This window comes from Bos grunniens, chromosome 8 (assembly GCF_055505025.1).
Source record: "Bos grunniens cultivar Pamir isolate PY7600 chromosome 8, Bosgru_T2T1.0, whole genome shotgun sequence".
Lineage (NCBI taxonomy): Eukaryota > Metazoa > Chordata > Mammalia > Artiodactyla > Bovidae > Bos > Bos grunniens.
The window spans coordinates 100,467,962-100,482,658 of NC_141172.1; the positions used below are offsets into that span (position 1 = coordinate 100,467,962).

The 14,697-nt window shown below is 35.6% G+C and overlaps 1 protein-coding gene across 17 annotated transcripts in view; it reads right to left on the reverse strand.

Annotated features, from left to right (window-relative positions):
- The window catches only part of ECPAS (Ecm29 proteasome adaptor and scaffold), a 107,488-nt gene that overhangs the window by 55,477 nt on the left and 37,314 nt on the right, over positions 1-14,697 (reverse strand). For 11 of the 17 annotated variants that reach the window (XM_086315939.1, XM_086315951.1, XM_086315954.1 and 8 more), the window contains 5 exons: positions 13,357-13,506; positions 10,486-10,654; positions 7,721-7,860; positions 3,221-3,302; positions 361-480 (listed from right to left, as the gene is read on the reverse strand). In XM_086315939.1, coding sequence (XP_086172065.1) covers positions 361-480; positions 3,221-3,302; positions 7,721-7,860; positions 10,486-10,654; positions 13,357-13,506 — 661 coding nt within the window. The remainder of the gene's footprint in view (positions 1-360; positions 481-3,220; positions 3,303-7,720; positions 7,861-10,485; positions 10,655-13,356; positions 13,507-14,697) is intronic. The other 6 variants (XM_086315947.1, XM_086315946.1, XM_086315945.1 and 3 more) reach the window with 1 other exon arrangement.

A 14,697-nucleotide genomic window follows, 5' to 3' on the forward strand; every position in this document is an offset into this window, starting at 1 on the left:
AATATTTATGTGGACCATTTTAAAAAAATCTTTACAGATTTTGTTACAATACTGCTTCTGTTTTATGTTTTGGTTTTTTGGCTCCAAGACATGTGGGATCTCAGCTCCCCGACCAGGGATGGAACCTGCACCCCCTGTACTGGAAAACAGTCTCAACCACTGGACCACCAGGAAAGTCTCTATAATAAAAATTTTTAAGTATTTTCTACAGCTAAACTTGAGAGAGAAAAAAGAATCTCATTAATCTTGTTATACATATCAATCTACCTCCGGAATATTCATTAATGCAGTTCTTTCTCTAGTTACATAGACATAAAAGTTGTAAACAGGTCGTACTTCTCTTGAAAAAAAATAAGTTACCTGAATGTTAGCTGGGAACGTTTCGGCAGCTTGTCTAGAACGAAGAAGGTGGGGGACAATCTTTAACTTGACCCTTGTGCTGACTGGGTCCCTTTTCAGCTCTGGCTTCAGAACTGCTCCCTGTTGAAAACATTATAATTCAGCACTTCGAAATTATTATCAATTGAAAGAAATCATGAGAGATCATCTAAATCAATGGTCTCTAAAACTTCTGTTTCAAGATCCCTTTATACTCTTAAAAACTACTGAAGCTTCCTAAGATCTTTCTTTTATACTAGAATATCTATGAATATTTACTATATTAGAAATTAAAACTGAAAAAATTTTAAGTACTTATTCACTTAAAAATAGTATTAAAGCCAGGATATATTTTCATAAATAACATACTTTTAAGACAAATTAAAAACTACATTTTTCATAAAATAAATTAAAAAAAAAAGAAAACTTAAAAAAAAATAAAAGCAACAGACCAACTTAAAAAAAATAAATGTAATACAATGTAGCTATTAAATGTTATAGAACACAATGACATGGAAAAGTGTGTGCAACATTGTTTAAATAATAAAAGAACTTTGTGGAACTACAAGAACTCAATTATGTTTAAAAAAATACAACATAGTGATATTTATGTATAGAAAAAAGTGGAATGAGATACACACCATGTTAAAATTATTAGCCCTGGGTGGTGGGATACAGATAAAATTTAATTTTCTTATTGCTTTTCTGTGTTTGCTAAATTTTCTATAATGAAAATATGTTGAAATAAAAAAAAAAATCCTGGGAAAAAAAAAAAAACTACATTTTTCAAAATAAAAAACTACACTGAGAGAGTGGTACTGTTTTTTCTGTGAATCTCTTCACTATCCACTTTCATAGAAGAAAGCTGGATTCCTGTATCTTTTTCAGCATTTAATCTGTTGTGATATGTTATTTTGGTTTAAGTATATTAAAAAAAATAAAACCAGCTTCACAGAGATATGTAACTGGAAAAATGGTGATTATTTTATTAGGTTTTTCAGGTAATTACAGATATTCTTAATTACAGATATTCTAAATACAGATACCACCCACAAACTTCCACAAACTTGATATAAAATAGTTTCTTAAAGGTTGTCATGTGGATTTGAAAATGTATCAATGGAACCTCTGCATACTCTGTTACAGTATACTAAATTCCACCACTCTATTAAATTGTATTAAATGGCTCCCTTACCCTTATATGCTTCTGTAACAACACTGGTCATTTGGAAAATATTGGCTCACTGAGTTACGCAAATATTTCATTATAAAACATCCGCACACACACAAATCACATGTCAATATCATGACCAATCTTATCAGAAAACTCTGTAAATACTGACAAACTGTCATGCTCAACACAATGAATACAAATTTCCCAAAATTCTCATTTTTGCTTAAAAAGCTCAACTTTCACCATTGCCAACAGAGCATGTTAACTGTTTTTCTTGAAACCTCATTTTTTTCATTTTAAAAGAGAAAATTCATGCCAAATACCCATCTTAATAACCAGAGTTTGTCTCTCTACTCTTAATATAAAATAATTTTTTCTGCTTCATCAAGGATATTCGTAAGCTGAGTTTTATTTCCTCTCTCCTTTTTAACCAAGAGTGCTGACAGTGAAGAACAGAATGATTCCTAATAATTATTTAATGACACAGCTCTGATTCATGCTAAGGTCCCAGCAGTGACACACATCACTGCTTTTGCACCATCAGTGCAAAATTCAACACAGAAAAAAAAAGGCAAAAACTGTCTTAGCTTTGTGAACCTCTAAAGACCCTCTGTGACCTATGGACCACACTCTGGGAACCACTGACCTAGTGGGTCTTCTACATGAAGAACATGATGCCCAGAAAAGTTGTGCAATTAGCCAGATCTCTCCTCTCCAAAACATTTATGTGCATCCATTCAGGAGGAGAATCAGGGTGGGGTGAGAATTCCCAACTCATTGTTCTTTCTGCTACATCGTACACAACTTTTTCTTCTTGGGGGGTTGGGGAGGCCTGTGTCACAGCATGAGGGATCTCAGTTCGCCAATCAGGGATCACACCCCTGCCCCCTGCAGTGGAAGCAGGGAGTCTTAACCACTGGACAGCCAGGGAAGTCTCTATTACACTCAATTTAATCTAACAGGAGTTAATACAATTTTTAAAACAATTATTTATGGTTTAGAAAGCAAACAAATAATTTTGTATGTCTAGGTTTAGACTTGGAATACTTCTAAACACAGTGAACAAAAAAGAACTTAAGTTATTAAGCAACATCTTACTTTGAAAATTCAGAAGAACCCACCTACTGTCCTAGATTCTAGACCAGGAGTCAAGAAACTACAGCCCATGAGCCAAATCCAGCCTACTATCTGTCTTGGTAAGGTCTGTGAGTTAAAACAAGTTTTCACATTTTCAAACGATTTTTTTTAAAATCAAAGCAATATTCTGCAAAATTGTATTTCACAAAATAATAAGAAATTCAAATTTCAGTATCAATAAAGTCTTACTGGAACATGGCCATGCTCATTCAGTTATGTTCTATGGCTGGTTTCACGTTATGGCAGAATTGAGTAGCTGCAGCCTCAGAACTATAAAGCCATTAAAGTCTAAAATATCTACAGAAAATGTTTACTGAGGCCTAATCTAGGGAGCTGAATAAAAAACACCACATCAGGTAAACTAAGCTACTTCAGGAGACTTTAATCTACTTACACTAGTATGGTCTCAAAGTAGTACTTCCTATAGCATATGTTCAGCCTAAATCAAAATAACCTGGAGAAAATGTTCAAGTATCACCATGTCAATAAAATGCTTTTATGACAATGTAAGAATAAACCAAAACAACCTACCTCTTTTGTTTTCAGTGGTATATCTCCAAGGTATACCTTGTACATCTTATTAATGATGGCAGGATTATTCCAGTCAATCAAGCTACAGAAAGTTTCAACAAAGCTTGTTAAAATTATTATTTCTCTCTCCCACTTCAATAATTTCAAAATATCGTAACCTCAATACATTATTAAAGAAAAATGTTATAAATACACAAATGAAGAGAAGGCAATTGACACTGCAGAAGAGAAGGAAAGGGATTAATTTCTATCCAAGTTAGTTTTCAAACAGAAAAAAAAAGTTCTTTATCCCACCATGATTCAATGTAACACAGACCATTGCAGCCAGTGGCCCGATTTGGTGCCACTCAAGAAATCTGGACTGTATTCCACTCTCAGGGTCAATGACACGGAGCAGGTCCAGCAGAGCAGAGCCATACTACACTTGTTCAAAGAGCCCTGAGGCACAGTTCTTCTGTTTAGCCACTTGGAAATTCAAAAGTGATATGGAAAGTGACCAAAAAATACATTTTACCCATTAAAGAAAGCCACAACCCTAGGAAGCTTGCAGCCCATGGCATTTCTCAAATTCTCTGTCACTGTGACCTCCAGCATCCCCCTCTTATCTCCCAGCACACACTTGCAGTCTTAACACCTAAGACTTTGCTGCCATTTAGTCATTAAGACTTATTCCTAATTGGGCCCCACAATAAGATGACTTAGAACATTACTCCCCAACCTTCTGGGCACCAGGGACTGATTTTGCGGAAGACAGTTTTTCCACAGACCATGGGTTGGTGGAGGGAAGGATGGTTTGGGACTGATTCAAGTGCAATGCATTTATTGTGCAGTTTATTTCTAATCTAATGCCATTGCTCATCTGAGAGCAGGTACTGGTCCATGGTGTGGAGGTAGGGGACCCCCGACCTAGAAATACAATGTGACTGGTGATGTACCCACCCTCCGCAGCAGCCGCCAGCCAGCCATTCTATAAACCAAGGAATAATGCAATTCTGTATTTCACTTGAAATAGTAAGATTTAACCACACTATCTTCTCTCTTTTGACCTTGATTCTGCTTTCAAACTATGTTGTATCTGTGCAAATGTAAGTTACCACGGTGCTTAGACTGTTTTCCTAATCCATCTCTTCTTTCATCTATCAAACTACCTCATTCGGATATCCACAATTCCACTATCCTCAAAGACAGTCTACAATCCTACTTATATTTACCTATATCTTTCCTCAGCTGATTTCTACTAACTAATCCTTGAGTTCCACCTTTGCTTCTCTTCTATAAATACTTCAAGTTTACAGATTTTTGACAAAACACACACACTTTAGTAAAACAAACAGAAAACCTAACAATGGTTAACTAATAAGGATAACTTTCACTGTTTCTTCTACTTTTCTCTTGTCACCTTTCTAGCTTTAGTTTTCTGATTACACGCTTATGAAAATTCAAAAATTATTAATATAGAGAATACAATTCCTTATACTCTGCACCCTAACCCTCTCTATTTCCTTTCAGTAACCACTAACTTTGGTGTATCTTTTTCTAGACTTCTTTCCTGTGCACATAAAAGAGCTAGATGGGTACGGCAGGTAGATTGAAACAGATCAATACAGACAAGGATAGCTTGAAGAGATACTTTGGGATTTCTATTTAACAAAATGGGCTAACTACATATTGTTCTCAACTCACTTTTTACCTCTTAACAATGTTACGCTATTTTTTTTTTGGAAAATATACTTGTTTTAATGAACAAAACCAAAACTAATTAGAATACTTCAGCACCACATTTATATATCCAACAATCCAATCTATTGCATGGTGTAAAGAATGGAGCCAGTCCAAACACAATGAAGTTTTAAAGAAGTTTTTTTGGAAAACTGTTTGGAGGGTCCTCAAAAAAAAAAAAAAAAAAAAAAAGAGTTGCCAGTGGGACCTGAAAATGCCACTCCTGGGTATACATCCTGACAAAATAATAATACAAAAAGATACACACATGCCTGTGTTCAAAGCAGCATTATTCATAATAGCCAAGACATGAAGACATGGACAACAAACAATCTAAATGTCCATCAACAGATGAATGGATAAAGAAGATGTGGCACATATATTCAATGGAATATTACTCAGCCACAAAAAAGAATGGAATAATGCCATTTGCAGCAACATGGATGGACCTAGAGAGATTATTGTATTGAGTGAAGTAAGACAGAAAGAGAAAGACAAATACCACATGACCTACCACTTGTACGTGGGGTCTCAAGCACGGCACCAATGGACTCATCTGTGAGACAGTCACAGACACAGAGCAGACTCGCAGCTGCCATGGGGTGGGGGCAGGGGGGGGGGGGAAGAACCGGGAGTGTGGGGTAAGCAGATGCAAGCTACTATACACAGGATGGATAAACAACGAGGTCGTACTGTATAACACGGGGAATTACATTCAATCCCCTGTGAAAAACCATAATGGTAAGGAATATGACAGAGTATATGTATAACTGAGTCACCCAGCTATATAGCAGAAAATAAACACAACGCTCTAATCAACTATACTTAAATTTTTAAAATATAAATACATAAAACTATTATACATAGAAAGGATAAATAACAAGGTCTTCCTGTATGGTACAGTGAACTATCTCAAATATCCTGTGGTCAACCATAATGGAAAAGAATACAGAAAAGTGTATATATATATATATAAATATATTTTATATTTTTATAAAGACTATAAAAATATATATATATAATTGAATCATTTTGCTGTATAGCAGAAATTAACACAACATTGTAAATCAACTATACTTGAATAAAATTTTTTAAAAAGGGTTTTTGACACTTCAAAACCAAATAAATTTCTTGAAGGAGATACCAGAAAGACATAGTCATAGCGGCATGAAAGAATTTTAGACTTGGTGGGGAATGTTAAGTACAATCTGGTCCAAATTTCTCATTTTACAGAGTCCAAGGCCTAGTGAGGTTAAGTGAGTCTTCCATATTCAGACAATCAGCAAGAGGCAGGATCAGAACTATTTCCATGACAGACATGCATTCCCAGCCACCACCACACAGACACACCTCATTTATATTTTAATAAGCAAACGAAGACACAATGAAGTTAATTTCATTACCCTGTGACACCTACTTATATTTCTTTGGAGAGGGAAACCTATGATATATACCTTCATAAAGTTTTATCATCTTACCCACATTCCATGATCTTTTTATTAGATTAAGCATTAAAATAAATTCAAAAATGAAGTATTCCATAATCTGATTTTTTTAAACAAAGTATCTTCAATTTTTCATGTATTTTCCAGTCTTTGCACATGTCATTTATTAAAAATCAGTACATATATAATTTTGTATTATGTGTTATTCATCTGCCATTATGTTGGGGCAATTTACATGTTGCTGTATTATTTTTATAATTATTTGGGAAAATAATAATACCTATATAGATGTAATACTCTATATAGGTCATGTAGTTAATTTCACTATTTACCCACTGTAGAAATCTGATTAAAAATCAGTACATATATAATTTTGCATTATGTGTTATTCATCTGCCATTATGTTGGGGCAATTTACATGTTGCTGTATTATTTTTATAATTATTTGGGAAGATAATAATACCTATATAGATGTAATATTCTATATAGGTCACGTACTTAATTTCACTATTTACCCACTGTAGAAATCTGATTATGTTTCCTTTTTTAACAATTATAGGAAATAATACAATTAATGAATCTGTAACATTTTTCTAAATATAATATTTCTCTTCTTTTGAATGATTCTCAGGATGAAGTCCCAGAAGATTCACATAAAAAAAAGTAAGTATTTTTATGGTTCATTACCTACTACAAACTGCTTTGCCAAAATTATTTCAATTTACAGTGTCAATCAACAGGGTATAAGCACAGCAGTTTCAACAGAAACTTAAATGGAGTAATCAGCTGTTACACAATTTTATTTACCAGTTGGCATACTATTGTTTTATTGTGCGTGATTTGATTTCTTATATACAATTTTTTCCATGAGTCTATTTATTACACTTATTTTCTCCTGTGTATATTAAGACCTATTCAGTATCTCTTTTCATAGGACCTGATTTTCATATTAACCATAATACCTACATATCCTTTATTAAAAGCCATCTCAAAGAATTTTAGAGGAAGAATCAAAAATGAGTAACTTTTGGGTTTCGACATTTTTCTTAACATTAGTTCTTTAAGTTCATTTACCTAAACAAAGGTCTCAGTTCTTATGGTAATTATCCTTATCCATTCCAATTTTAAACTGCTTCTCCAAACAGCTTTTCCTCTTTGCCTTATACAGAATTCTGCTCCTCAGCAAACTGTCTTTCATACAAATTAGGTATATTTCACAATCTCATAAATTGAATGCCTCATTACGCAAAAGCTGAAAAGAATATGTGCTGAGCAAGCTTTTAGAAATCTAGCATCTTTTCAATTTCTAAAGTTTAAAGAGGGGGAAGGAACTCACCTTTGCTTGCTTTTCAACTCTAGGTCTGCTGCGGTGGCTACACTGTGGCGTGTGTCACTAGAAGCAATCACCAGGTGGAGAACAGCTTCAAGCTCAGGCACCTGCTCAGCTTCTATGAATTTCACTATACCCAATTTGCACTGTAGATAAACGAAGGGAAGGAAAAATATCGATCAGAGAAACAAAGACCACCAACCTGAAGTACGTGTTTAACATATTACTATGGTCATAAACCAAAGATTAATAGAACAACAGTAGCCACTCCTATTTAGCCTTACAGTGTGCCAGGGACCATACTAACCCATACATATTCATGATTTCATTTAACCCTCACAATCTAGAAATGAGTATCATTATACCCATTTTTCTGATATGAAAACTGAGGCAAGGCTGAAGAGACTAAGACATTTAATAAATGATGAAGGCACAATCCAAACCCAAGTCTCTCAGACTCCAAGGCCACTATGATACAAAGCCTTCCTATTTGGGTGAAAAGCCTCTCTAGAATGGTGAAGCCTTGAAATGAAGTCCAAATCTGGAGCCTCTGGTAGAGTGTGGTACATCGGGAGTGAGGTACTCCATGGATTCTTGTGACAGTTCAAAAAGAAATAAAACTCACAGTCCATGGAGTTCTATTCTACTGCTAACATACTAACTCTGCCCTCTATAATCTTACATACTGAAAACAACATGATTTCAAACATATGCAAGAATAAAATTCTAATCAAACAGTATTCAATCTAACTGGCTAAAATGAAACACAGACTGAAGAAGAGATTCTTAGATTCTGCTAAGAACTTCATGCAACATGAAGAAGCTATGACTTTCACTACAAATAACTGCATTTAGGATAAATATACCCGCAAAATGAAATTTTACCTTTAAAATCAGTTACATAATAGTTCTCATGTATATGAAATAGGACTGATAAAGTTTTCAATTATTAATACTACATGACAAAGGATGCAATTTTAAAAAGCAGACAAAGGGATCATAAAAATGCCTGCCTTCCCTCTGTGTGTTCAATACAACTGACTTGCAAGAAGAGCTACAACAGAGAAGATGCAAGCATTTACTGCAGCTATGAGAGTCACTACATAAAGATTTATAGAAAAAGTGTTCAAAGGAAACTGAGAACAATACTCATGTCTAGGAATAGGAGACTAGTTTAAAACATATTATGTGATTTATGCATTATTTAATACAGACATTTAAAAAGACATTATTTTAAAACTTGACATTTTGTTTAAAAAAATGAAGCTCAAATAGTATATTATATAAAAATGTAATGTGTAAAATTACATTTGTGTACACACACACACACGTATATAGAGCTGGTGAAAGGTGAATGACAAACTAAGGTGGTGGGATTCAGTAATTTTTAATTTCTTGTTATAATATTCTGTATTATTTGAATATTTACACTATCACTAACACTATCGTTTGAAAAAAAGAAAAACTGTTTCATCTGAAAGAAAAAATGTAAAAAACAAAAGGGATGTTTAAAAATTAGAGGAAAACATCTTTCATCCTTGAAACCAAACTCTTCAAGGCTCAACCATGAAATGGACAAAAGACATACAGAAGCCCTTAGGAATTAGCAAATCATGACCAATGTAAGATTACCATTTAATGTTAACACTGATTCTCCAGCACTGAGAGCTTTAGCACTCAGAGAGACCTAAATGCAAAGCCTCCTCCTAGGAGTGAGACTGTGGTAAATCTTCAAACTCAGTTCTTTTTACAAAATGGAACCAATAATTTCTATGCCTTGTCAGTTCTGCTGTGAGGATTAAATGAGATAATGTATTCAAAGTACTCAGTATAGTGCCTGTCACATAGGCCACACTTTAAAGAGTAGCTTCTGCTAGTATTTACCTTTCTTTCTTTCTTACATCACAGTTTAAGAAGAAAAAAGATCTATAAAACATGAAGATTTAATCTAATCACACAGAACCCTTGCTGAACAAATCATTCTATAAATTTGTGAGTGGCAAGAATGCCCACTTGAATTCTTCCCTTTCCTGGGAACACTGTTTTGATCAGTGATCACTTACATTGCCAGAAAGAAAAGGACCAAATCATTTAGACTGCCATGGAGAGATAAAGGAAGGATTGGAAGACTAACCCATGTTGCTTGAATTCCAAAATAATTACATACTGATCTCATCTGTTCTTCCCTGAGGTGCCTGATGACACAGACACAGTGAGGCACCTTCTCTGTAGAGCACCAGTCTTTTTTAAAAGCTGCTCAGAGAACATCTGTGTCCTGTTTAAATCCAGAATAAAATTCTTAATGCCAATTTTTCAATTCCCAGGAAGAAATATAAAAGGGCATCATGCTTTTTCCCCCACATGGTCACTTGTTCCTCACTTTACACAAAACGTACAGCCCTAAAAAGCTGAATAACATAAGATAAATTGTATTTAAACTGCACCAAAGCAGCTAAACATTAAACCTATAATTAAAAACTAAAATGAAAGAAGTTAAAAACATTCAATCTGTAAGTGGGCTGTATTTTATACGTGAAATACGGAAGCAACATTTGAAAAACTGAAGAGTTTTTCCCACTCCTCCCTCTCCCTGGGGCTTTAACCAATAAATGACATGATGATGTCAGCACATTACATCAATCGCTCCTCTCAAATGTATTTCATTAGACAGCCTGAATAACTGGAATTCTCTGACACATGCTTCCATGGACTGACTTCACAGGGGCAAGTGTGCAGGGTTAAGCTCCATATGAACACACAGTGTGTGATACCTGTTCCAACTGTTCAGGCGTCCATGGGTTATCTCCAATAACTCGTTTAGCTGCATAAAAGCTCATTCCTGGGGGAGGCTGTGGTATTCCAGAACCTCCCCCACTATTTGAAGAAGAACCCTGTGCTGAAGATGAATTTTGGCGACTCTGGGATTCATTTAACACATATCTGGAAAGGAAATGGGAATTTAACCCCTCTATAAAAACACACACAAACACATGTATATGTAATACATTCAATTACATACTTTCCTCCCACAGAATTTTTGTTGAATAAACACTTGAAATTAAAATTTCATCATAAAGGAGAATTTTAAAGATAGGTATCTTTAAAAGGTATCCACATCCTCAGCAAATTAACCACTGGAGTATATCTGCTCAATTTGACTACTAATGAACCATAACAGTTACCAATAATGAATATAAGTATTCTGTTCACACTCAATCCATAAATTATTATTCTAAAAATCACTATGAACCCACTATATTTTGTTGATTGTAATGGAAATTAAAAGAAAAAAAAGCTATTGTTTTATACCCAAAGCAGAGAATAATTTTATATTCATTCCCATTTCTGTTCAATTCTCCTTAAACTTCTTGTATCTCTCCATCAGAACACCCACTGAAACCTCCAAACCACTTACCACAGAAGCATATACTGCCCCCAAAATGAAAAAATTCAAAAGGACCCAAAGGAGAAAAATCATAATGAGGACCAGCTTTTTCCATTATACGTTCAAAGCATACAGCTTCACAAATACTTATTTACTGATTTATCATCCTATTTCATTTTTAGCTTCTACAGATTAAAAATAAGATTTCTGGTAAATTCATTTTGAACCAATTAAACTGGTTAAACATTTAAACCAATTAAGCATTTCTCATCTACAAAATGAAAACTTTGATATAAATAATGATTCAAGTCCCTTTGAAATCTAAAATTCTAAGCTGACAAATTCCCAGATTTGATATTAAAATATCCATTATAGTAAAAATTAAACACTAGGAGCCTAACAGCACAGTAAACTATTCCACATTACTATATATCATATTCATTTCATTCCTAAATTCATCTAATTTTTTAAAAACTTGTTGAAGGACCACTTTAATATTTATATATAAACAATGCAAATTCTCACTGGGAAGGAAAACATGAGGGACCACTGGCTTGGGTACATTGTGTGCCTAAGTTAAATCTGGACTTCCAAGTTAAATTACCAAAGCCATCATCACCTGCCAATTCTGGCTGCCTCCTGATTTAACAACTGTAAAAGGAGATTTTCATTTATTTCTTAAGTTACCGCAAGACTGACAGTACACAGGAAGTAAACCAATCAATTACTGAACAGCTAATATTGTACAGACTACCATCCCAGACACCAGACAGAGGAACAACAGGAGGTGTAAGACTGTCTACCGACTGGAGCAAGCTGAGAAAATAACAACACAACACGCTCAACAGCACAGGATGTTATCAGATGACAAAGAAACTGCAGGAGACACAAGAGATGTGGGTTTGATCCCTGGGCCAGGAAGATTCCTTGGAGAGGAAATGGCAACCTGCTCCAGTATTCCTGCCTGTAAAATTCCAAGGACTGAAGAGCCTGGCAGGCTCCAGTCCATGGGGTCACAAACAGTCATACGCAACCGAGCACACACATTACAGAGGTAATGGAAGGTCCAGAAAATAAAACCGCCAAATCAGAAGAGTAGGAGGAGAACAAACGGGAGAGGAGAGAAAGTGAACAGCGTCAACTCTCCTGTGGCTGAGGGAGGGATAGACGATGGGGAGCCCAACATGCCACGCTCATGGTGCAGATTACCGAAGAAGCACAACGAAAGCAGTATTTTAGAAAAATATCTCTGGCAGCAGGACAACCTAAAAAATGAGCAGGCTAGAAGCAAATCACAACGCGGGCACTATGTGGGCACCAGGAGCCTGAGGCGGAGCAAACAGCTCCTGACTTCAAAGAGCTCCCAATCTAGTAGGAGAGAGGGACACGTCACCGCACCGAAACACCAAGAGGCACTACGGACGGTGCTCAGTGTTATGCGGACAAGGAGAGTGTCCTGTGCCTAGGGCAGGGGGTTTACGTCAGAGACGACAGAGCCTACGTCTAAGCTCCTTTGTGAGGCTTTTCAAAGTGATTTTTTTAGCTGTCGTTTCTTGCTGTTTTCTTTCTTTCCTTCTTCCTTTCTTTTGTGATGGGGAAGCATTCTAAGCAGAGGGAACTGTATGCTCTTAAAACAAAGACAGGCCAGGAGATACAGAGTGCATGGAGTGCATGAAATGCACAAGTGCGTGTAATGACTGGAAAATAACAGCCCAAGGATTTTAAGGTGTAACCTGGTAAGATCTGCATTTGAAAAATCAGGAAACTCTGCAGCAGAGTAGACAGTACTGAAGAAGAGAAGCTGGTGAGAAACAAGAAGAGAGGTTAACAGAGCCTGAACTAGAGGGTAGCAGTGGGAATGACTCCAGGGCACATGGAGGCAGTGGTAGGGAGCTTTATGGGACTGACATTGAGGCAACCAGGAGGAGAAAGCTGGAGCAACTTCTAATTGTATGCCTACATGGCTAAGAGAATCATCACAGCACTGATGCAATTAAAGGAGAGAAACTACGTTTACTGGGAAAGATTGATTTCAGCTTGGATGGGTCAAGTCTGAAAGCACAAAAGCAGCTCCAGGCTGTTAAGATCAGTAAGCAGTGGGGCTGGAGTTTAGGAGAGATCAGGGCTGCACCAAAGCAAACCTGAGACAAACACATTTTCACCTGAAAGTTGAATCACTGAAAAGAGTACTGGACGCCACACGGTAAAAGCAGTCAAGAACAAGATCCCTTGTTCCGTTTTGCTTTGGTGTACTTACCCGTAAGGCATTAAAAGGACGTCCAGCATGAAGTCCAAAAGCAGCTGCACAGTCTTTGGTTTCTCAGCAAGATTAAACGGAGAAGCTGATTTTGATGATTCAACAGGGTATTTCATGTGAAAAAGGGTTGGTATTAAAAGATGCATTAAGCTGAAAAAACAATTACATTTATTGCAACTATTTAAAAATAAGGGTTTTTTATACATGCAAATAACAGACAAAATAACAACAACAAAAAAATCACTTGACAAAAAATGGCAATCGTAGCAAGGACCATTCATCTTCAAAACTACTCATTTACAAAGTCTAGGGACTGGCCTAGATTTCATTCTTATTTCTTTCTTATTGAAAGCTCAGTATATTGAGTGATAAGTGACATTTTAGCCAACGTGACTCATCACAAAAACACCTGAGAAAAATGTATATAATATGAGCTCAATGTTAGTATCTATTACAAGAGATTTAATATGAAACCTTAGGTAAAGTTCAACTGACAACATGTTCTGTCCATCTTTTTTTTTTTCCCTTTTCACGTTTAATTAAAAATAAAGTCATTCAAAAGCTAAAGAAATTAAACATGAATCATGTCAATATTTGGAATATAATATTAAATTTCCACTGTGTGAATTTAAGTAACACAGCTTCAGTAATTCCTTCTTTCACTATACCTGTTGCTAGGAAAACAATTTCAAACTAGTGCTTACAATGTCTATTAATTTTACTTGTCGGAAGACTTTTTTGCACCAGCTACCACAAGAACACGGCTCTCTGCACCCTGTTCTCCTGTTACACGCGTGCACACAGACATTAAAGGGACCCTACCACACGCTCCCCAGAGAAAAATTTTTTTTTACTTGTAAATGTGAGCATGAAGATCTTTTAAAAATGTTTATGCTCTAAAAAGTGAACTGAAAACATGATTTAACTCTTTCCTCCACAGCTGCTCTTCGTGTTTCTCACCACAACAAGGCTAGGATACAGAACTTCTGGGCTACACCGAGAAACGAAGGAGCATAGTCTAAACCTCTTCATCTCATCAATTCCCACGTGAATACAAACGCGTAATCAGTTTCTTAAGAAAACTGCTCTGAAACTTTATATCCTCCAAGACAGAAAGGTTTGATGAAAAGCATATTAGAACTCTAATTTTTGCAATCACAAGCTCTAATTTTTGCAATCAAGAAAATCAGTTGCTTCAAAATAACTGACCAAACTGAAAATGCATTTAGATTGAAAAAAATGTTAATTGTTCTGCACAGTTTCCCATATGCTCACAAGATATTTTATAATTTACAAAATTAACCAAACAGTCATGTTGAGGTAACACAACAATGTTGGCTG